This window comes from Coregonus lavaretus, assembly GCF_964263955.1.
Source record: "Coregonus lavaretus genome assembly, chromosome: 16".
Taxonomy (NCBI): domain Eukaryota; kingdom Metazoa; phylum Chordata; class Actinopteri; order Salmoniformes; family Salmonidae; genus Coregonus; species Coregonus lavaretus.
In genome coordinates, this window is record NC_140003.1 from 15,609,120 (window position 1) to 15,634,477 (window position 25,358).

The window sequence follows — 25,358 nt, forward strand, 5'->3', positions numbered from 1 at the left end:
CACGTCTCAGGATATTACCCAGATGCAGACACAGGAGGCGGAGAGTACAGTTCTCAATAATAATTTATTAGAACATGGGGTAGAGGTTCGTAATCAGGTCAAAGTCAGGCAGGTACAAGACGGCAGGCAGGCTCGGGGTCAGGGCAGGCAGAATGATCAGAACCGGGAAAACTAGGAAATAAACACTTGAGATACAGGAAAACGGGAAAGCACGCTGGTAAGACCTGACAAGACAAGACGAACTGGCAACAGACAAACAGAGAACACAGGTATAAATGCACAGGGGATAATGTGGAAGATGGTGAAACCAATCAGGGTGTGACACCTTCAATGCTGCAGAAATGTTTTGGTACCCTTCCCCAGATCTGTGCCTCAACACAATCCTGTCTCGGAGCTCTACAGACAATTCCTTCGACCTCATGGCTTGGTTTTTGCTCTGACATGCACTGTCAACTGTGGGACTTTATATAGACAGGTGTGTGCCTTTCCAAATCATGTCCAATCAATTGAATTTACCACAGGTGGACTCCAATCAAGTTTTAGAAACATATCAAGGATGATCAATGGAAACAGGATGCACCTGAGCTCAATTTCGAGTCTCATAGCAAAGGGTCTGAATACATATGTAAATAAGGTATTTTTTGTAATTATTTTTTTATACATTTGCAAAAAATCTAAAAAACTGTTTTCGCTTTGTCATTATGAGGTATTGTGTGTAGATTGCTGAGAATTTTATATTTATTTAATCAATTTTAGAATAAGGCTGTAACGTGACAAAGTGGAAAAAGTGAAGGAGTCTGAATACTTTCCGAAGGCACTGTGTCTCTCAGTCCAGTCTGGTTACCAAATAGCCATTTCTGATCAATATTGGCTACAGTGTACTTTGATTTAATTTAATGAAGCTATTCATGAGTTACTGCTTTCAATAAACATTTTTAAAAAGAACATTGGTAAACATTTAGTTACGAGGTTTTCATCAGACAGCGACGATATGCAAAGAATTAGTTGTTAATAGTTTCCTTGTTTTTTGAGATATCAATACCAAATTCAGTGTGGTTCATCTTAGGGACATCCATGAGAGTGATGTTTCAAGTTGATAGGCCACTGTGGAGTGGATTTACAGTGGTTTAAATGGACAATACATATTTATTTATTTTTATCAATAACTCAGCCATCTTTTGAGCAATCCCTTAGCTTTTCTCAAACTAAGTTAAGAAATGTACCATGGGCCTACAACATTTGGTGTCATTTGGTCCTGTGGTTAATGATATGTTTTTCTTTGCATATTTTAGCATATTAGAGTATGTGCATCTGTGGTGGCTATCTTTGAGTGCATCAACGTTATTTTCTCAAACTCTTTAGGGATGAGTCCAAAGTCAAAATTTGGAGTGAATCTGACTTTTAGTCAATGAGAAGATTTTTTATGATTATTTTAAGCGTTACATAGTCAAAAAAGTGAATTGTTAATAGTTTCCTTATTTTTTAAGATATCAATGCCAAACTTAACACGTTTCATCATGGTAATGTCTTTGATGACCCTAAATAGTTTCAAGTTGATAGGCCACTGTGGAGTGGATTTACAAAGGATTTAAATGGACACATAAAATCTGATTTCCTGATTTATTAATAAATAAGCCATTTGTTCAGAGACACATTTGTTCAGCATGAAAAAAGACCTCTACCTACAAAGTTTAAAGTATCTGGGTCAAACGGGGCGGGTTTGCGTGAGACTGCTTATAACAGCCACTCTGGCAGGTTGGCACAGAACAGCCACTCTGCTAATTTACCTCCAAGGTTTATCTAGCGCTTAAGAACCATTATTTTTGACCAAGTTACTCATGGACTCTAGTTTCTGTGTGCCAAATTAGAAAAAAAGTTACCAATCTATGGTTGAGTTACTTATGGAAGCCCCTTCCCGCCACGAAAATATGTATACAAATATCGATACTATATCAAACATTTTTGAGATACTAAGTCAACATTTCTAGATACATAAATCAAAAGGTCGAGCTACTAAGTCGAAATGTTCAGATACCTACTACCTCCATCTTTTTTTTTTTTTTGTTATAGTAGAGCAGGGGTGTCAAACGTACGGCCCGCGGGCCGGATCAGGCCCGCAAACGGGTTTAATCCAGCCCGCGAGATGATTTTAGAAATTATTATTATTTTTATTTTATTTTTTTAAGTATAAAAATGAGCTTTTTTTCAATAAAATAAACTGCTGTTCCAATTGCGTCCACTGGATGGCGCAATAGCAATTGTGTTAAGCAAGCAAACTGTTTATACCGGGGCAGAGCAAGTAGGTCAAGCACGTGCAGCCAATGAGCTACTTTGTTTTGCCCGCGATATTTATTACGGCTTCTACTTTTAACATTATGTGCTTTGGCACCCTCATTGCCCCAATATGTCTCTGTCAAAAAAGAGAAAAGTGGACGCAGAGTGCAGAGTGTTCCAAGAAAAATGGTCATCCTATTTAATCACGGAATTGAATGGGAAAGCTGTATGTTTGGTGTGTTCAGAGCATGTTGCAGTGCTGAAAGAATATAACCTTCGTCGCCACTATGTGAGTCTTCATGCCGACAAATATGACAACTTTCAAGGACAGCGGAGATGAGAGAAGGTGAATGAACTGTTGGCGGGTCTGAAGAAACAGCAGTCTGTGTTTACTCACAGCCGAGACATCAGTGACGCTGCAGTGAAAGCTAGCTACCTCATTGCTAATGAAATCGCAGTGGCTTCAAAACCATTTAGTGAGGGTGAATTTGTAAAAACATGCATGATGAAGGCAGCGGAGATTGTGTGCCCTGAAAAGCGGCAGGCTTTTGCAAATATCAGCCTGACAAGAAACACAGTTGCAGACAGGATTTCCGATCTTTCAGTGGATTTGGACAGCCAGTTGAAGCAAAAAGTAAAGTCATTTATTGCGTTTTCGGTTGCAATTGATGAAAGCACGGACATTACAGATGTTGCACAACTGGCCATTTTTTCATCCGCGGAGTTGATGACACATTGACCGTCACCGAGGAGTTCGTGGAGTTGGTGCCGATGACAGATACAACGACAGCAGCTGATATTTTTACCGCACTCGTCGGCGCGCTGGACAGGGTCGGAGTGGACTGGTCCCGCGCTGTCAGCCTGGCAACAGATGGTGCGCCCTCAATGATCGGGAAAAAAGCAGGCGTTGTGACAAAGTTCAGAGAGAAAGTGCAATCTGCAAATGGAGGATGTGATTTTTTGACTTTTCACTGTATTTTGCACCAGGAGGCTTTGTGTTGCAAGTCATTAAAGATGGATAATGTCATGAAGGTGGTCATCCAAACTGTTAATTTCATCCGATCCAGAAGCCTGAATCACCGTCAGTTTGACAGCCTTCTCAGAGAGAAAGACCACATCTATGGCCTGCCATACCACACTGAGGTAAGATGGTTAAGCCGAGGTGCTGTGCTGAGGCGTTTCTTTGATTTACGAGAAGAAATTGAACAGTTCATGGAAGAAAAGGGCAAACCCGTGTTAGAATTTCATTCCGCAGAATGGATGCCGGACCTTGCATTTATGGTGGATGTTACAGAGCACCTGAATAACTTGAACAAACAGCTGCAAGGGCGCAACAAAGTTGTCACGCAGTATTATGACAGCATACGTTCTTTCAAGTTGAAGCTGTCATTGTGGGAGACGCAACTTGCCGGTGGTGATGCAGCTCACTTCCCCTGTCTGAAAAATGTGTGCGCGACCCAACATGTGGCAGACATGAAGCGGTTCAAAGATAAAATAACTGGACTGTTACGGGAGTTTGAGCAACGCTTTCAGATTTATGTTTATATGTTTTTATATTGATGTGCTATTGTTTTTAATTGATTTTATTTTATTTGTATATTTAACCTATTCTTGACTCTGTGGTTCTTGCACTTGTTTGGGGAACAGGATTTCATAATTTTTATCTACATTTCTGCCTGAGAAATGACACCCTGATATAGTTCTGTGATCTGTGATATACTTCTGTGAATCACTGAGGCATTGTGTGTTTGTGTGTTCTTTGTCCTCAGAACTTTCAAATAACTTGAGGTGTTTTATGATTAATAGTGATGTTGTGCTTTTGGACACTGTCCTCAGGCTCCAGCTGTATGTTTATATGTTTTTATGTTGATGTGCTATTGTTTTTAATTGATTTTATTTTATTTGTATATTTAACCTATTCTTGACTCTGTGGTTCTTGCACTTGTTTGGGGAACAGGATTTCATTATTTGTATCTACATTTCTGCCTGAGAAATGACACCCTGATATAGTTCTGTGATCTGTGAAACAGTTCTGTTAATCACTGAGGCATTGTGTGTTTGTGTGTTCTTTTTCTTTAGAATTTTCTAATAAACTTGACGTGTTTTATGATTAATAGTGATGTTGTGCTTGTACTATTTTGGACACACTGTCCTCAGGCTCCAGCTTTATGTTGTATGTTGATCGTATTAAAACAAAGAAAACAATCTGAAGTTGTTGTTTTTAAGTTATATATACCATGATTTTTCCGGTCCGGCCCACTTGGGAATAGATTTTCCTCGATGTGGCCCCTGAGCTAAAATGAGGTTGACACCCCTGTAGTAGAGCATACTTATAGGACATGTTTTGGTCTGATAGGCTGACCCAGTGGTTCTCAAACCTCTCCTCGGGGATCCCCAGCCGGTTAATGTATATGATCTATTCCAGAACTAGCACGCCTGATTAAAATTGTCAACTAATCAGCAAGCCCTTGATTAGGTCAATCAAGTGAACTACTTCAGGGCTAAAACAAAATTGTGAAACATCTGGGGGTCCCCGAGGAGAGAACCACTGGGCTAACCTAACCAGGTAAAACTCCGGACCCTAGTTGTAAGGTATGACAAAGTAATACTTGCATGGTGACGTAAATAAAGGGTGGAGGGAGGGGAGCAGAGGAGTGTCACTAGTTAACACAGCCACAAATGGCTAAACCCCGCCTATTTCTACAATTTATCTTCTTGAAATGTGATTTAAACATAACCCTAACCTTAACCCTAACCGTAACCACACTGTTAATCGTATGCCTAACCCTGACCTTAAATTAATAGCAAAAAGCAAATTTTTGTTTTCATGAATTTTTACCATACCCAATTTTGACTTTGTCGATGTGGTAACTAGTGACAACCAAGCAGAGGAGGGAGGGGCGCTGTACCGCACGAACTTAATCCATAACCCCGGGAAAACAACAGAAGCATTCAGTAGAGAATCCTGAGCGAGGTGTAGTGGAACGTGGAAACACCGGCACAACATTGGACTATAGTGGTACCATTAGGTCCTAACGCAATGGTGCTCCCAAGAAGATATTTTCCAATTCATGTGGCCCTTTTTTGTTTGCTAGAATGGACCCATATATCAGCATTCAACCTGGATACCTTGAATGTCCTGAGGAAAGACGGAGAACCGGGCAGTTTATTTGGATTCTCTCTAGCCATGCACCGGCAACTTATTCCTTCAGATAAGAGAATGTAAGTTTTGGTTGTTTGGTTGTTGATATTGTTGTTGCATTAGTTCTGTAACATTTATTAGGCTTACACTTCGTGTGGGTAGGTTAGGCTACTTATTGTGCGTCTCCAGTCTCCACTTTACACGTAGTTGGAGCGTTCATCACTTGATGCATGGTAGCAGGTCCATTGACCAAATTCCTCTGGGACCGTTTTCTTGTCAAGGGAGGAGAATATTGTGCATTTAAAACGAATACTGTGCATTTCAAAACTGTTCCTATTAAAGCAACTTTCCACAATTGTTTCATTATGGAGAGAAATTAACTATTGCTATTCGTACATGGAAATTCTGAGAGATTCGTTTTGAAAAACATATTTTTTTCACTCACAATGTTTTGGAGACCTACATGTTGAATGCGTGTAATTGGCTAGAAGCACAATGAGGATTTATATTCAGTAGTGCGTGGGTCCAGTCATTGTGTGTTTCAGAATGCCCTTTGACAGGGACCTTGCTACAAGTTAACAATGGAAAACCAGAGGTAACGAGCTTTGTCACTGGAGAAATCATGCATGTTAATTACATTTGTTCAAAAGAAAGTGACTCTATCCCCCAAGTGAGAGGTTGAGATGGGGTTCTCTGAATATGAATAGGAAATCTGTAAGGACATAAAAAAAGTGAATACACACTGGATATCATACGTTTGTTTTCACAGTATGGGACACTGTATTGCCTGCCAGATGTTTATTGAAAAGTATATTATCACTGTTATCATTCCAGAAGCATTTTGGTGTCAATTAACAAACAGCATTACTTCTGCTGTTTTACATTCTTAAAAATAGATCTGCCTGCAGATCCATTTCTAACTTTCACACATTCACTTTCACCAACTCCAGGCTTGTACACTTATTTAATGAGTTCATAACATGGTTATAAACCCTGGTTTATAACAAATGCTTGTCATTCTACTAAATAGCTACTCAGGCATCTGCAGTGGTGCAACCATGGTTTATCTATTCAGCTGTAATCCATTCTCTGATAGTTGAGATTAATTCCTGTGAAAATTAATCTCCTGAGTGGCACAGTGGTCTAAGGCACTGCATCGCAGTGCTAACTGTGCCACTAGAGATCCTGGTTCGAATCCAGGCTCTGTCGCAGCCGGCCGCGACTGGGAGACTCATGGGCGGTGCACAATTGGCCCAGGGTAGGGGAGGGAATGGCCGGCAGGGATGTAGCTCAGTTGATAGAGCATTGCGTTTGCAACGCCAGGGTTGTGGGTTTGATTCCCACAGGGGGACAGTATAAAAAAAAAAAAAAAGATGTATTCACTAACTGTAAGTCGCTCTGGATAAGAGCGTCTGCTAAATGACTTAAATGTAAAAGAGGAATGACTGGTGACCTGATGTTGTCCCAACAGTGAGAGTGGATGAGTGTGACATGGGTCGAGGTTAATTATTGGTTTAGAACGGCAGTGCTAAGGGCAGTGGTCTAGACAGAACACACTGGGATTTTTACTGTCACACAGCTGTGTGTGTGTGCAGTGCACTGTGCACCATTTAAAAACATTGCAGCCATAAACATTGAATATATTTAGATAAAGAACAATCCATTAAGTCTAATTTAATCAAATAAACACCCTGTAGGTACAAGGTATTTTAACTATGGTCAGCATTGCTGTATTACCGAAAGGGCAATTTCTCGCACAATTTGAGAATAACATATTTTGACATACCTATATTCAAGAATGATTAGTAATGGTAATGATGTAACCTGTGATTAATTTCCTTAAGCCAACCCTGAGGTGCCAGGAAAGTTAGGGGTGAGTGCAATGATCCAGCTTGGGACAAAACCATGTCTCACAAGTGTGTGTTCCAGCTACCCACCAGAAGAGCAGAGCAGGGGGATGGGCTCTGCGGCATGTCACATCCACACACATACTCTAGCCAGGGTGAGCTAAGCTGAGCTCCAACAAGCAAGCACACATTTGGTGGCAGCCAGAGGGCACTTGCTGCAGTACATTAGAGATGCAAAGGCCCAGTCTGCAATGCACTGATAACAACATGTAGGCCAGGATTCCTTAGATCACTCAGATTGCCCTTCTTTTACTTAGATCCTCACTTAGATCCTGCTTTGAGGAATGCAATCTGAACCTCTCAGGTACGGCAGTTCTTGGTATCATTATTAACACATTTACTAAATGTTTATCACCTTCAACGCCAGAGATTTGTAGGTTAAGCAATATGGACCCACAGTTAAATGCTAATAATGAGCGAATACAGCAGGAGGATGCAGTTATGCATAACCATGGTGTCATTTGAAAGGGAACACGCTTGAGGTTATGGGGCTAAGAGTTCTGAAGAAAGGGTAGAATAAGACAGTTAAAACGCTTATCGGTGACAAAATCATGTCTTTGTGAACAACACAACTTTTAAAACGTTTTTTAATGCTATTTTCAAAGCTAATGTTTACCGTAACGCTGCTGTAAATTACTGCTTAAAAAAAGTTTAATGTCCTACTTATATGTTAATGTTTTACAAGTGTGTGTTTCTCTCTGCCTGTCCAAGAAATACGTTCAAGGTGGCCCAAAGCAGCAGTCTCTAAAATATATAGCGAATTCCATGATATTTGTTGGACAAACAGAAGCTTGGTATTTCTCAGGACCCTGGCAGTTGGCTGTGTCCCACTAAATTTCAAAGGGAGGCTAGAATTCCTTGGTTGGGTAGAGGGAGAGCCACTGATTTATTAGCAAAGATAGAAGAGCTCAGGTCTTGATGTTTTGAAAAGCCACACACTTTGGGATCAGATTTTCTAAGCAGTGTAATTTCGGAAGAATAACAATACAATAAAATAGGTAGTACAAAAACTCTAGTCAATGTTAGGAGAATGACAAACATTCTGGTAAATCTGGCCCTAAACCTTCTACAGCTCTCTAATGAAGGCTAAGAAGACCAGAGGAAAATGAACCATTTGCCTTTAGGACAGTTTCCCTTCCCTGTTGGGTTCTTGTCCTTGGTTGGTTGTTACAAAGAAGATATTATCATAAAAAAAATGTTTAGGCCTATCCTTTTTAGGTCATTGAGACCAGCAGGAAAACACAGTGTCTTGTAAACATTTTGGCTGTGATCAGTGCTTTACTTGAACTGAAATAGGTGCCTGTACTCATTTTGGGTGTCGGTACAGTTTATCTCTAGGTGCAGGAGCTCCACAATATTTTTGAGCTAATATTCTATAAGAGGAACAGGAGCTCAAGCAGTATAACATTTGAGGTGCCGGTACTCAGCTCTGTTGAGCTCCTGCCCAAGTCAAGATCTGGCTGTGATCTCAAATTTAAATCCTCATGTGACCTTAGATAATGAGCAAACCAAGTGAAAGCAGAGTTGAGCACACATATAGTTAATGTGTAGCCCTGGCTGTGATGCTCATTAACCAGCTATGTCATTACACAGCTTAGGAAACCAAATGTCAACGCAAATATTTGTTTAACCAATCGACAATTTACTCTATTTATGTTTTTCCCCACCTAGAGCATCTGATATTCACAGTCAGTGGCATTAATGTAAAACCCAAATCTGGCCAAATTATCAGCAACATTTATTTTGGAATATGAATAAATTCATAATGTTATCAACTCATTTATTGGCTATTGCTTGTACTGAGTGACCACTTCCTTTTTAGTACATTTGGGCCTGGAACATATTTTTTAAAGAGCTTATAATCTTCTATTATGATGAGCTGGCCATACAGCTGCTTATTTGAGCAGCAGGTGTGGCTATATAACAGACTAATATCCTCACTATCTGAACTCAACTCAACAAAAGTGATTACTCACTTACCCTTCCTCTCTAGTTAGATAACCTTCTGTGTCTAGCACTGATTGTTTAAAACTGATTTGAACTCAAAACAACCTCAAGCCCTTCAGGGTTTATTGCCAATGTCTCTGCGCACGTGGAAAGAAAATCTGTGGTGTTGAAAGCCGCCCATCTAATGTGAAAGAAGTAAACAGTCATTATGTATCTTTGCAACTCCCCAATGGTTGCATTGAAAGCACAACCTCGTTTTGAGTGTGGTACACTAAAGTATTTTCCTTCCTTCAATTCATATAGTTTCCTGTGGAATGGAAGTGATAAGTAGAGATCCACCTTTTTCCATTTGACACTGTATATTGAACATGTTAATGCATCCTCTTCAAAACAATGAATTGGATACCCCCCTGAATAGCTCTGTACGTCGATGATGTGGTTAGGATATCTCCACAGTGAAACCAGAGAAAAGGCCATTTGATTGTACATGCCAGGCCATCTGTGCACATGTAACCCAATAGACCGCTTGCAGCAGTTTCATCTCAGACAAGACACTCAAAACCAACTAGAAATCATGGCTTTTCTAGGATCACACTGTACGGTAGTATGTCTATGAACTCTTTACACCACATTTAACAGGGGTTTTGTTCCTATCTGAGGTTTCACTGAGCAGGATCTCTGCTTAAATCCAGCACGCCTAATTCTTGTAATGGCCTGACTGATATAACAAGCCAACTCCAGGCCAGTGCCAAGTGTTGGTGTGGGTAAACGGACACAGTTAGAACAGCTGCAGGGGTCCTGGGGACTGTGAGTGCACAGCTGTGGGGGCAGCATCACACATGTGGACAAAGGATGCACCCATAGTTTGGCCACCACTATTCATTTACAGTTAGTCTGTAACCAACCATGCTGTTGGTTGATATGCCATGCTTTGACATGGTCTCTGTTTTTGCTTTCTTTTCTCTTCCTACTGTCTTTTAGACTTCTTGACAGGGATAGGGATATGGCTTTCCATGTATGTTTTTTTTACTTGTGGTAGCTAAGCTGACTTGATGCTATAACCTGGATGTTTTATGTTTTAGGGAAACAAGGGCAGTTGATTTGCAATGTTATTTTTTGAATGTGTCCGAAAATGTCTCATTTCCCCCAAATTTAACTTGTTGTCTGCTGAAAACCTTTACTTGCAGATACAAATCCCTATCTCAGTGTTACTATCTCTGTGTTACGATCTCTGCACGGATGTGTTGTTTCCCACTTCATATAGCTCTACACTCTTAGAAAAAAGGTTCTATCTAGATTCAAAAATGGTCCTTTGGCTGTCCCCATATGAGAACCCTTTGAAGAACCCCTATTGGTTCTGTGTATAACCCTTTTGGTTCCAGATATAACCATTTCCATAGAGGGTTCTACAAGGAACCCAAAAGAGTTCTACCTGGAAACAAAAAAGGTTCTACCCGGAACCAAAAATAGTTATCCTATGGGGACAGCCGCAGAAACCTTTTGGAACCTTTTTTTCTAAGAGTGCATGGGGCTGTTTTCTCCAGGGTTAAGTGAGAGTGTAATGTGCAAGAGTAACATTAGAATAAATAAATAGTGATTCTGAAAGCACTCAACAATATACATTCTAACTGTGCCTAGCACTGAAAGCTCAGCTGCACTGTGAAATTGTAGTTACGATCTTTGTATTGACTAAGCTCTTATTTGCATTTCACTGGCTGTTGATAGAATGGAGGGGACAGAATTTGGGCTTCGATCTTCCCCTTTCCCAACAGGCTTCCTCTTGGGAGTCCTTGTTTGGTAAATGGAGGTCTATGACACTATCCCAGGAATCAATAGGGGGTTTACGGGAAGAGCTTGTGGAATCATGCAGAGTGGAGGAAGAGGGTGGAGAGGATTCCCTGCCCCCCTTTGTGGAAATTCTCACAACGTTTCCATTGGATTCACACTGTGGTCCACGATCACCCAAATGTGTTGTCCAGTAGATCGGAGCTTCCTAAGCAGTTGAACATAGGACTTGTACTGTAAGGACTGTAATACATTTCCTTAATAGCATTACAAAATGACTTCCTCTAGGTAATATGCAATAGGCCTATGCAATATTTTCACCCAGAGTGAGCTATTCTCATATTGATGCTTCTCCTCATGTTTTTCTCAGTGCTCCCTGGTATGGGCTGTGGCTCTCACTCACTGTCCAGGCTGGAAAATGTGACCCAGAGTGGTCCTGCTCAAGTGTTTTTCTCTCACTGTGGTTGTTCAACTGAGCTAGCTGCCTGTGTGTTTCCCTCTATAGTGTTAGCCTAACAGGAACGCTTTTTTCATTTAGTGAAGTGCCAAGTACAGCCAATTCCTAAAAGCCCTCCTAAGATATTACTTGAAATATTTAATTCCAATATCATTCAGTCTCAAGTCATATAAAGCATTGCGCATAAATATATGTCATAAATAAATGGCTCTACAAATGATTCAAGCCTGAAATGTATTCACGCAGGCCTATTGTTCCCTGCGGTTGTTAGGATTCTCTGAAGGACTGGGGGTGATTTGGATAAGTTGTGGTCAGTGAGCTAATGTTGTACAGGACAATCACATTATTGAATACGTTCCAAATTAGATTGTCGGCTCTACTGTTTCTCTCCCTAGTGCTCATTGTATTGCACAGTAGTCTACTCTACTACATAAATAGATCATGAGAAGATCTCTTTTTTTGTCCCTAGCCACCAAAATAATTATTTTGAGGACTGGCAGCCAAAATGTTTTTATTTGGGTCTCAAAGGGCATGTTCACAATTATTTGAAAACTCTGAGACAGTATTATGAATGCTGGCAGTTTGTCTGGCAATTTGTATAGACACAAAGTAGTGGACATGTGTTTGCCAGTTTGACATGGTCTCTGTTATTCAGTGCAGTCCTGGGTACTAAGCTGACTGCATCAAATCCCATGTCTAAAAATGGTCAGTATGAATTATTGAATATAACAGCTGCAGTATAGGATTACAAAACGTCTTTGACATCTGCTATTGTCACAGTACATTAATCTATAGACCGTACATATCTTAAAGATACAGTCATTGGATTTTTCTTACAGACTGTTGATTGGAGCACCAAGAGCCAAAGCACTGGCCAACCAGAGAGCCAACATAACCGGAGGCCTGTACAGTTGTGACATCACCACCGAATCCGATGACTGTGATCGCATCGATTTTGACAATGAAGGTGAGGTGTATATATATTGTAATTGTAATTAATAATTCTAAAGCAAGAATCAACATAGCATCCTGATTCCTTCTGATGAATTTCCACAGAGGATGTGAGAGTTGAGAACAAGGAGAACCAGTGGATGGGGGTGACAGTTAACAGCCAGGGCCCTGGAGGGAAGATTGTGGTAAGTCAGTGTCAGAGGATATACTACATGGCTGGTTTACTGGCCAGGTTCATAGTGCTTTGTATATCTGTCAGGTGGAACTTTGCGTCAGATCTACAGTATTCATTAGCTGAGGATCTGCCTTACTTGGTGGATGTTAACCTGATTCCACTGTCTTGTCATTGCAGACCTGTGCTCATCGCTACCAGAGACGTCTGTTTGTGGACACTGCTCAGGAGTCCCGTGACATCACAGGCCGCTGCTACGTCCTGAGTCAGGACCTCACTATTGATACATCCTCTGATGAAGACGGAGGGAACTGGAAGTTCTGTGAGGGACGTGCCAGAGGCCATGAGAGGTTTGGCTCATGCCAGCAGGGTCTTGCTGCCACGTTCACCAAGGACTACCATTACGTGGTGTTTGGAGCGCCTGGTGCCTACAACTGGAAAGGTAGGAGTCTGTTCATAAGGCATGAACTTAAGTTGTAGTTACCAAACCTATTTACTTTGAAAATCAATGGGTGTACAATGTATAGATTTTAATGTCAGCTGAAAGAGTCATGTAGTAATTGTGACTCACATTGTCCTCTAGAGGTAAAGAAAGGCATTGCAACATACTTCATCTGACATTTCCATACTGTGCTTTAATACAATTTTATTTTCACTTGTAGAATACATTCACCCAATTACATTTAGCTTGTGTCGTTATTGTTTTGTTGAGGGTCATATTTAAGCCAGCAGCATTCCATTGACATCTTCACCCCTCACTCTCAACCACTCTAGGCATTGTACGTGTAGAGCAAAAAAACAACACTTTGTTGGAAAAGGGATTTTATGATGATGGGCCTTATGAAGTTGGAGATGAGAACCGCTTGGATCCTGACCTGGTGCCTGTGCCTGCTAACAGCTACCTAGGTGGGTACAGTAGGTCTGAACCTTGATTGTGAGATCCGTGTGTTTTGTGTGCTTAGGTATCCTGTTCATGACCAGTTTGTCTGCTGCCAACCCTGATCAGTTTGTGTATAAGTCGCCTTCTCTGCAGGTCAGCCCTGAGAGAACTCTAGATGTGACGACCAATAGTTACTTAGGTTTGTGACCTTTGAGGTGCCTAAAACATTAACCATTCCATCTCCATGATGGCTAACTAGTCAATGGTTTATAATGTGAATATTTAGCATGTCATAATTTTAACATAATGCTTGAATGCACTGCAGTTATTATTACTGGTATACTTACAGTACCAGTTAAAAGTTTGGACACACCTACTCATTCAAGGGTTTTTATTTATTTGTACTATTTTCTACATTGTAGAATAATAGTGAAGACATCAACACTATGAAATAACACATATGGAATCATGTAGTAACCAAAAAAGTGTTAAACAAATCAAAATATATTTTATATTTGAGATTCTTCAAATAGCCACCCTTTGCCTTTATGACAGCTTTGCACACTCTTGGCATTCTCTCAACCAGCTTCACCTGCAATGCTTTTCCAACAGTCTTGAAGGAGTTCCCACATATGCTGAGCACTTGTTGGCTGCTTTTCCTTCACTCTGCTGTCCGACTCATCCCAAACCATCTCAATTGGGTTGAGGTCGGGGGATTGTGGAGGCCAGGTCATCTGAAGCAGCACTCCATCACTCTCCTTATTGCTAAAATAGCCCTTACACAGCCTGGAGTCCCACTAAGCCTAAACCAGATGGGATGGCGTATTGCTGCAGAATGCTGTGGTAGCCATGCTGGTTAAGTGTGCCTTGAATTCTAAATAAATCACAGACAGTGTTACCAGCAAAGCACCCCCACACCATAACACCACCTCCTCCATGCTTTACGGTGGGAACTACACATGCAGAGATCATCCGTTCACCCACACCGCGTCTCACAAAGACATGGCAGTTGGAAGCAAAAATCTCCAATTTGGACTCCAGACCAAAGGACACATTTCCACCGGTCTACTGTCCATTGCACATGTTTCTTGGCCCAAGCAGGTCTCTTCTTCTAATTGGTGTCCTTTAGTAGTGGTTTCTTTGCAGCAATTCGACCATGAAGGCCTGATTCACACAGTCCCCTCTGAACAGTTGATGTTGAGATGTGTCTGTGACTAGAACTCTGAAGCATTTATTTGGGCTGTAATTTCTGAGGCTGGTAACTCTAATGAACTTATCCTCTGCAGCAGAGGTAACTCCAGGTCTTCCATTCCTGTGGCGGTCCTCATGAGAGCCAGTTTCATCATAGTGCTTGATGGTTTTTGCGACTGCTCTTGAAGAAACTTTCAAAGTTCTTGAAATGTTCCGTATTGACTGACCTTCATGTCTTAAAGTAATGATGGACTGTCGTTTCTCTTTGCTTATTTGAGCTGTTCCTGCTATAATATGGTATTTTACCAAATAGGGCTATCTTCTGTATACCCCCCCTACCTTGTCACAACACAACTGATTGGCTCAAAAGCATTAAGAAGGAAAGAAATTCCACAAATTAACTTTTAAGAAGGCACACATGTTAATTGAAATGCATTCCAGGTGACTACCTCATGGAGCTGGTTGAGAGAATGCCAAGAGTGTGCAAAGCTGTCATCAAGGCAAAGGGTGGCTGTTTAACACTTTTTTGGTTACTACATGATTCCATATGTGTTATTTCATAGTTTTGATGTCCTCACTATTATTCTACATGTAAAAAATAGTAACAAATAAAGAAAAACCCTTGAATGAGTAGGTGTGTCCAAACTTTTGACTGGTAGTGTATGTGTGCATCAACATATGTTTTCTAGGTTGCTTCAAGATGACATGACTAGTATATTTATTAGTGTTTTTCTTTACATCCCAAATTCACTCATTTATCCATGAAAGATGCATGATCTGTATTATGCACAGTGTAAGAGATATACCTTGATTCCTCTTATTTCATGTTGCAGGATTTTCCCTTGATTCTGGCTATAGCATCACCAAGGGGCGTGGCCTAACTATTGTGTCTGGGGCACCACGAGCCAATCACTGTGGGGCTGTGGTCCTGTTGCGAAAAGAGAATGAAGCGTCAGCAAGACTCTCCCCAGAGTACATTCTAGAAGGGCCTGGACTGGCATCTTCTTTTGGATATGATGTAACTGTGGTCGACCTGAATGGAGATGGGTATGTCACACAAGTTCACTTCTACTTTTCCAGTTTTGGCTTATCCATACATTATGTTATCAAACCTACATGGATATTGTAACTTATGCTTCAAATGTTTTTTGTTTTGTTTTTTTGCATCCCAGGTGGCAGGATATTGTTGTGGGAGCCCCTCAGTTCTTCATGAAAGAGGGAGACGTTGGAGGAGCTGTTTATGTCTACATCAACCAGGCAGGAAAGTGGGCCAAGATCACCCCAATCCGCCTCAATGGAACCAAAGACTCAATGTTTGGGCTGGCAGTGGAGAACATCGGTGACATCAATCAGGACTCCTATCAAGGTGGGAACCTGGTATCTGTTCTTGTTTCTGGCCTTTTCTTTGCTTTTTTCCATCAAATTCCATAGCTAAATGGCTTCTCTTTTACAGACATTGCTGTTGGAGCGCCCTACGCTGATGCCGGGGCAGGAAAAGTGTACATTTACCATGGTTCTGCTAATGGAATCAACACCATGCCTGCACAGGTTGGTTTTGCAGTGTTTTATTGGTTAAGGATATGCTTGTTGACATAGTGAAATGACATCACTGCTGCATCCTATTTTTATTTGTAATTTCAGATCCTTGAGGGAAAGCCCAACAACATCAGATTATTTGGATATTCTCTGGCTGGGAACATGGACTTAGATAAGAATTCCTATCCTGATATAGCCATTGGGTCGCTCTCAGATACAGTACTCGTTTACAGGTAATGATCCTGTTAGGCTATCTATAACAATCCAGTTTCGACCTCACAAATTAATTTCAAGATAACACATAACAACTCACATAACATCTATTGTTTTAGGGCAAGGCCAATTATTAGTATCAAGAAGGATGTCAAAATTACTCCAAAGGAAATTGACTTCACAAAGAAAACCTGTGGCAACAGTATCTGGTAAGGTGTTGATGGGATTTGATGACTACTCATGTTTGAAAATATGTCTGACATCTTTATACTTCTCTAGATTTGTTTGCCAATTTAATTGAATAATATCAATTTGTTGTCTATAGTTTGACCGTGGAGGCATGCTTCACCTATAAAGCCAACCCTGCATCATACAGCCCAAAACTAAGTAAGTGAAGCCTCTCTCTCTCCTGTAACCCCACCCCAATTGGCATAATTTGTCGTAGTCCCGAAATTCCTGAATCCATTTGTCCTTACATAATACATACTGTTGTTCTGTAATGTTTCCTTACAGCTATCCGCTATGCATTTGAGGCTGAAGCAGATCGCAGGAAGCAAGGGCTGATCTCTAGGGTCCTGTTTCTGAACAAGTCTCGCACTGACCAGGACTTCCAGTCCACCGGAACTCTGGACCTCCGGGGACAAAACAAAAGAGCGTGCACCAAGACAAAAATCAGACTGCAGGTACAGTATTTGGTCTTCATTCTAACCTTCTTGAGATTCTAGAATAACACCTAGAATGTGGGAAGGGAGATGGTGTACTCATCATGGTTGTTTTCTCTGTCTGTAGGATAACATTAGGGACAAGCTGCGTGGTATTCCCATTGAGGTGTCAGTGGGCATCATGGGCACCAAGCGTCAGAAGAGGCAGAACGCTCTCCCCCAGCTTGTGCCTATTCTTGACAACTCCCAGCCAAACAAGGTCATCACTGAGGTAACCATACTGCTTCAGAGCTGAGAGAGGATCTCCATTTCCCCATTGTGGCATATACTTCATGATGTCATTGAATGTCTCAGGGCGATTGGAATTCAGTCAAGTTTAGAATGGACTTACTGTCAGATGCATTGAAAATAAGCTTGAGTGTATGTATTGTGCTTCATTACAGGTTAACTTCTTAAAGGAGGGATGTGGAAATGATAATATTTGCCAGAGTAACTTACAACTGGAGTACAAATTCTGCTCCAAAGAGCCCAACCAAGAGGTATTCCCTCCATTACAGATGTAAGTATGAACAAACATTCTTAGTGCATATACAGTGAGGGAAAAAAGTATTTCATCCCCTGCTGATTTTGTATGTTTGCCCACTGACAAAGACATGATCAGTCTATCATTTTAATGGTAGGTTTATTTGAACAGTGAGAGACAGAATAACAACAACAAATTCCAGAAAGACTGGTGACTATGGTCCCAGCTGCCTTGAGATCATTGACAAGATCCTCCCGTGTAGTTCTGGGCTGATTTCTCACCGTTCTCATGATCATTGCAACTCCACGAGGTGAGATCTTGCATGGAGCCCCAGGCCGAGGGAGATGTACAGTTATTTTGTGTTTCTTCCATTTGCGAATAATCGCACCAACTGTTGTCACCTTCTCACCAAGCTGCTTGGCGATGGTCTTGTAGCCCATTCCAGCCTTGTGTAGGTCTACAATCTTGTCCCTGACATCCTTGGAGAGCTCTTTGGTCTTGGCCATGGTGGAGAGTTTGGAATCTGATTGATTGATTGCTTCTGTGGACAGGTGTCTTTTATACAGGTAACAAGCTGAGATTAGGAACACTCCCTTTAAGAATGTGCTCCTAATCTCAGCTCGTTACCTGTATAAAAGACACCTGGGAGCCAGAAATCTTTCTGATTGAGAGGGGGTCAAATACTTATTTCCTTCATTAAAATGCAAATCAATTTATAACATTTTTGACATGCGTTTTTGTGGATTTTTTTGTTGTTATTCTGTCTCTCACTGTTCAAATAAACCTACCATTAAAATTATAGACTGATCATTTCTTTGTCAGTGGGCAAACGTACAAAATCAGCAGGGGATCAAGTACTTTTTTCCGTCAATGTACACTACCAGTCAAAAGTTTGGACACACCTACTCATTCAAGGGTTTTTCTTTATTTTTACAATTTTTTACATTGTAGAATAATAGTGAATACATCAAAACTATGAAATAACACATGGAATCATGTAGTAACCAAAAAAGTGTTAAACAAATCAATTATATTTGAGATTCTTCAAATAGCCACCCTTTGCCTTGATGATAGCTTTGCACACTCTTGCCATTCTCTCAACCAGCTTCATGAGGTAGTCACCTGGAATGCATTTCAATTAACAGGTGTGTCTTCTTAAAAGTTAATTTGTGGAATCTTTTTCCTTCTTACTGCGTTTGAGCCAATCAGTTGTGTTGTGACAAGGTAGGGGGGGTATACAGAAGATATCCCTATTTGGTAAAAACCAAGTCCATATTATGGCAAGAACAGCTCAAATAAGCAAAGAGAAACGACAGTCCGTCATTACTTTGAAAGCTTCTTCAAGTGCAGTCGCAAAAACCATCAAGCACTATGATGAAACTGGCTCTCATGAGGACCGCCACAGGAATGGAAGACCTGGAGTTACCTCTGCTGCAGAGGATAAGTTCATTAGAGTTACCAGCCTCAGAAATTGCAGCCCAAATAAATGCTTCACAGAGTTCAAGTAACAGACACATCTCAACATCAACTGTTCAGAGGGGACTGTGTGAATCAGGCCTTAATGGTCGAATTGCTGCAAAGAAACCACTACTAAAGGACACCAATAAGAAGAAGAGACTTGCTTGGGCCAAGAAACACAAGCAATGGACATTAGACCGGTGGAAATTTGTCCTTTGGTCTGGAGTCCAAATTTGAGATTTTTGGTTCGAACCACTGTGTCTTTGTGAGACGCGGTGTGGGTGAATGGATGATCTCTGCATGTGTAGTTCCCACCGTAAAGCATGGAGGAGGTGGTGTTATGGTGTGGGGGTGCTTTGCTGGTGACACTGTCTATGATTTATTTAGAATTCAAGGCATACTTAACCAGCATGGCTACCACAGCATTCTGCAGCGATACGCCATCCCATCTGGTTTGGGCTTAGTGGGACTATCATTTGTTTTTCAACAGGACAATGACCCAACACACCTCCAGGCTGTGTAAGGGCTATTTTAGCAATAAGGAGAGTGATGGAGTGCTGCATCAGATGACCTGGCCTCCACAATCCCCCCACCTCAACCCAATTGAGATGGTTTGGGATGATTCGGACAGCAGAGTGAAGGAAAAGCAGCCAACAAGTGCTCAGCATATGTGGGAACTCCTTCAAGACTGTTGGAAAAGCATTCCAGGTGAAGCTGGTTGAGAGAATGCCAAGAGTGTGCAAAACTGTCATCAAGGCGAAGGGTGGCTATTTGAAGAATCTCAAATATAAAATATATTTTGATTTGTTTAACACTTTTTTTGGTTACTACATGATTCCATATGTGTTATTTCATAGTTTTGATGTCTTCACTATTATTCTACAATGTAAAAAAAAATTAAAAATAAATAAAAGCCCTTGAATGAGTCCAAACTTTTGACTGGTACTGTACATTCTGGGACTTTCATGCTAGATTTGGAAAAGAAAACCATGAATCTAAGGAAGGTATAAGGCAATGCTTTGTTTTTGTTTTTATCCAGGCAGAATGGGCTACCAGTTATCTCCCTCAGTGATCAGAAGGACATAGCTCTGGAGGTTACGGTGAAGAACAAAAATGGGGATGATGCCCATGAGGCTAAACTGGTGGGGATGTTCCCCAACGCGCTCTCATACTCCGGATTTCGCTCGCAGAAAACTACGGTAAGTGGAGTGACTCAAGTTTATTTCAGCATACTCAGATTTGCTATCAGTCAAGTAATAACATTGTAATGGGTTCTTGTTCTCCAGAGGGATAAACCGGTGCTCTGTTTAGCCAATCAGAATGGCTCCCAGACAGAGTGTGAACTGGGGAATCCATTCAAAAGAGATTCAGAGGTAGGCTATGAAGTCGTTTTTCTTTACAGTATTTGTCTTATTCTGTCATTGTGTGGCTCACTCATGATGAATGTTTCCAGGTTACTTTCTACATAATCTTGAGCACTGCTGGTATCTCTCTCAATACTACAGAAATCGACATTGACCTTGAGCTTCAAACGTAAGTAGCACTATAGTTTTCGCACAAACATGACTGATGACTGACTTGGTGGCCTTATAAAATACTTTTATGGGTAATTTCTCTTCTTTCAGGACCAGTACACAGGAAAAAATGGGCAGAGTGAAAGCAAAGGCAAAAGTAGTGATTGAGCTGTTACTTTCTGTTGCAGGGTAAGTATTCAAACATTTACACTTTTTGATTTACTGCATCAATTAGATTTGAAAGCTATTGTGTGCAATGTAGTCCTCTAATATGTGGTTTGTTTATCAACAGAGTTGCGAGACCCTCCCAGGTGTATTTTGGGGGCGATGTGAAAGGAGAGAGTGCCATCAAGACAGAAGAGGAGATCGGCAGTTTGATCGATTATGAATTTAGGGTAATTATCATTGTCTGCTTATTTCACTGAGTTTCTCAATATCACTTGATCTGAGGTTTGACCGTGATGTTGAAAATGTTAATATTATACCTCCAGATAATCAATTTGGGTAAGCCGTTGAAGTCCTTTGGCACAGCCTCGTTGAACATCCAGTGGCCCAAAGAGAATGTGGATGGGAAATGGCTGTTATATCTGGTTAAGATCAGCACCACTGGCCTGGAAGAGATCCCCTGCTCCCCAGAGACTGAGATCAACCCTCTCAAACACATTCAGGTAATACTTTCCTACTGAAGTTTCACTGTACTTGATGCATTTGTGCAGAAGCAAAATCGTCCAGAGAGGAAGTTTTAAAACACTTAATGAAATTCTAATTTGAAACACTAACTTGTGATAATGTTTTTTTAGGAGTTCAGCACATCTAGGAAAAGGCGTGAAGCTGGAGGGAAAATCTCTTTGTTATCAGACCAAAGAAAGCACAAGATTTTGGTAAACACACTTTCATTTTCATAAAAAAAAGAAAAAGATCAATAATGACAGGTAGGTTGTCTGACAAAAATAATTTTCCTCTCAGATGTGTGGCAATGGCTACGACGCTAGATGTGTGGTGATCAAGTGCCCTCTACTGGGCTTGGACAGTAGTGCAATGATTTCTCTACGGTCCCGTCTGTGGAACGCTACCCTCCTTGAGGTGAGAAACAACATGCCTGTTGCTATTTGCTTTTCAAAATAGTCCTAAATAGCCGATACTATTGATTTGGACATTCTCTAACATTGAAAACCTTTATTTTGAAACAGAATTACGCATCTTTGAACTATCTTGATATAATTGTGAAAGCTTCCATCAGCCTTGATGCTCCTGCAAAGAATATGGTTCTCAGGAATGCTGAGACTCAGGTGGGTGGCACAGAAATGATTGACAGCCGTTACCATCCACTCACACAATGACTCCTTCACTGATCAATACAATTAAGAATTTCTATGTAACAAATCAAAATAAACATACTGTTTCTTCTTGTGCCCATGCAGGTGAGAGTCACAGTGTTTCCAGAGAAGACCGTAGCCCAGTTTGGTGGAGTTCCATGGTGGATCATCCTTGTGGCTGTCCTGGCTGGTATTCTGATGTTGGCGTTGCTAGTGTTTTTACTCTGGAAGGTAGGCATGGTGTAGCTGCAACACATTTACTAACATATTCACTGTATTGTACTCTGAGCTATTAGTAGACACATGTGACAGTGAATCATTATTCATTAAGGTAGTAATCCTAACATACAGTGATCATAACGTATCTTTCTGATAAAATTGATTTTGTTCACACTTGCGGTGTTACAGTATATTTCCATTCTCATATTGTTCCTAATGATTCATCACCCTTGCTCTCCTTAAGTGTGGTTTCTTCAAGAGAGCCCCACAAGACCAGTATGATGCAGCGTATCACAAGGCACAGATCCATATTCAGCCCTCTGACAAAGAGAAACTCACTACTGAGGCTTAGTGCCTGATCTCTGCACTCAGACCTGGGGTAAAACGGACATTGCAGTCAGCATGGAGTGTGGGCTTAACAAAGACTAACTCACTTTTGCTTTAAAGGAAATGCTTACTTCCGAAGTTACTTCTGTACGTCTCATGTGAAATAATTATAATGGACACATACACTCCCATACGTATTTCAAATCAAATCAAATGTATTTATAAAGCCCTTTTTACATCAGCAGTGAAGCTAAAACCTTTAATTTGGCTCTATACTCCATCATTTTGGATTTGAGATCAAATGTTTTATATGAAGCAACAGTACAGAATGTCACCTTTTATTATAGGGTATTTTCATACATATCTGTTTTAGTGTTTAGAAATAAATGCACTTTATGTATCTAGTCCCCCCATTTGAAGGTGTCATAAGAATTGGCAAATTCACATATGTCCTCTGTAGCTCAGCTGGTAGAGCACGGCGCTTGTAACGCCAAGGTAGTGGGTTCGATCCCCGGGACCACCCATACACAAAAAAAAAAATATGTATGCACGCATGACTGTAAGTCGCTTTGGATAAAAGTGTCTGCTAAATGGCATATTATATTATATTATATTATTATATCATATATTAAATGTAGTCAGAAGTTTAGTATTGGTCCCATATTCATAGCATGCAATGACTACATCAAGCTCGTGACTCTACAAACTTGTTGGATGCATTTGCAGTTTGTTTTGGTTGTGTTTCAGATTATGTTGTGGCCCATAGAAATTAATGGTAAATAATGTATTGTATCATTTTGGAGTCACATTTATTGTCAATAAGAATAGAATATGTTTCTAAACACTTCTACATTAATGTAATCGTGAATAATGATAAGTGAGAAAGTCACAGATGCACAAAGATCATGCCCCCAAAACAATTTTGTGAGAAAGTTACAGATGCATAAATATCACCACCCCCCCCCCCCCCCAAAAAAAAAATTTGGGGGGCATGATACTTATGCGTCTGTAACTTTCTCACTAAAACTTTTGACTAAATTGAATACACTATAAGTGAATTTGTCCAAATACTTATGACACCTTCAAATGGGGGGACTAGTTACATAAAGTGCTTTTATTTCTAAACGGTAAAACAGATATGAATGAAAATACCCTCAAATAAAAGGTGACAATCTGTACTGTCGCCTCATATAAAACATTTGATCTCAAAACCATAATGAATGGAGTGTGGCACCAAATTTAAAGTTTTAGTTTCACTGTCCAAATAAATACGTATGGGAGTGCACATGAACACTTGCATTTGTACCATATCTGGTCATTGGAATCGATCTAATTTGAGTATGTGCAAAGAGTATGCGCTATGCAGATACAGTATTTGTTCATGTATGTGTGTTTAAATTTGGTCAGCATTTAATGTTTTTTTCCCCACGAATGAGCAGTTATTACATTTTCCTTATTTTCAAACCTGTTAAACTTTTTGTTCCAGAAGTAATTCTGGAACTATTTCTTGTGTGCTATGAACTTTCTTTATTTTTCTAGGTTTCTGCTTTGCCCGCCTGGCTGTTTGGAAATGCTATTTTGAATATTACTCTTTCCATGGGAAGCATGCTCTTACACAAAACACTCTCTTTGCATTGCCTCTGATTTGCTTGAGCATTATATTTTGCAAGTGTTGTATTTATATGTTCAGGTTGATACAAGTCTCATTTATAATAATGTATATTTTCTCTTGCCAGTGTGGATTTTTCAAACGCTCAAAACATGATGACAACATTCCAAGATACCATGCTGTACGGATAAGGAAGGAGGCTTGTCAGTTTAAAGACGGAAAAGCCAAGCTGGATTCTTTTGAGAAAAAGCAGTGGATGACAAGCTGGAATGAGAACGAGAGCTACTCATGAGACACTTGACTGTTGGGATACTGTCAGAGACAAGAATCTCCTCTTTTTCTAAACATCCAGAGTCACAAACCCAATGATCTTGTTTCTTTATTTTGCACAGTCTAAACTCCAATGACTGCAATTGGGAAGCAAACTACAAAAGATACATTTTCTATTCTCCCCAAGGACTCTCAGATGAAAATGTATCCTGTGTCCTATCTGAGGAAATGAGAAGCAACACATCTTACATTTGGGTAGAAAAAGGAAATTGGGACTTTTAAATCAATTATCTGCCACTGATACAGTTTTTAATAACATGATAAATTGAGTTTCAATCTCCAATGTTTAGCTGTAGATAATCTTTCTGTTGTGTTTTTTTGCAGTCAGTTTTATCCAATCTCTGTATTGTATAATCCCTGCAATGTATAGACTGGAACATTCTATATGTTTTGTATATATTTAAATACTTTAGCACACTGTATATTTATTTTTGTCATTATCTGTATAAAAAAAACAGAAATGCATTGGCCAAAGACTTACAAAAATCTAAAGTTACTTTTCAGTAGAATAAGTAAGGGTAAATGTTACTGCTGATTTTCTAGTGCTGCACAGACTAAAAAGTAGCTACAGGTATTATGTGAATAGTATTGTCATTGGGACTCATTCTTTGCACTTGTTATGATTATTTAAAAAAGGTATGTCATTTCTACACAAGTCATAAGATGCAAAGTTAATGCAATGCCTCTCAATTCCGAATAAGAAAATAATAGCACCTTTATGAATATTTCACAACAGTAACCAAGACAGGTTATCAGTTATGTCAGTTATGGTTTTGAGATGTGTCGTGGGGTGCCTTTCATTATAGTGATGACTATTATTTATCGAATAATTACCTACTATGTTTAATTGTTACTAGATTAAATTAATCATGTAACAATTAACTCATTAGGAATTTGGGGCACCACGGGAAAAGTTGTTTAACGAGTTACCGTTTCCCGAATTAA

At 40.2% G+C, this 25,358-nt stretch overlaps 1 protein-coding gene across 1 annotated transcript; it reads left to right on the forward strand.

The window, feature by feature from the left end:
- Positions 1 to 5,314: 5,314 nt before the first annotated feature.
- Positions 5,315 to 24,863, forward strand: LOC311143691 (integrin alpha-6-like; the record flags this gene model as incomplete). The annotated part of the gene is made up of 25 exons (XM_084179563.1): positions 5,315 to 5,496; positions 12,352 to 12,479; positions 12,569 to 12,648; positions 12,816 to 13,077; positions 13,410 to 13,541; positions 15,540 to 15,753; positions 15,879 to 16,072; positions 16,160 to 16,254; positions 16,348 to 16,475; positions 16,575 to 16,664; positions 16,781 to 16,842; positions 16,969 to 17,138; positions 17,245 to 17,388; positions 17,561 to 17,676; positions 20,138 to 20,297; positions 20,385 to 20,471; positions 20,552 to 20,631; positions 20,724 to 20,801; positions 20,905 to 21,007; positions 21,104 to 21,280; positions 21,413 to 21,493; positions 21,579 to 21,695; positions 21,803 to 21,901; positions 22,034 to 22,159; positions 24,211 to 24,863. 25 exons carry the CDS (start codon positions 5,315 to 5,317, stop codon positions 24,373 to 24,375), a joined length of 3,270 nt encoding a protein of 1,089 aa, XP_084035689.1. The 3' UTR covers positions 24,376 to 24,863.
- Positions 24,864 to 25,358: the final 495 nt, after the last annotated feature.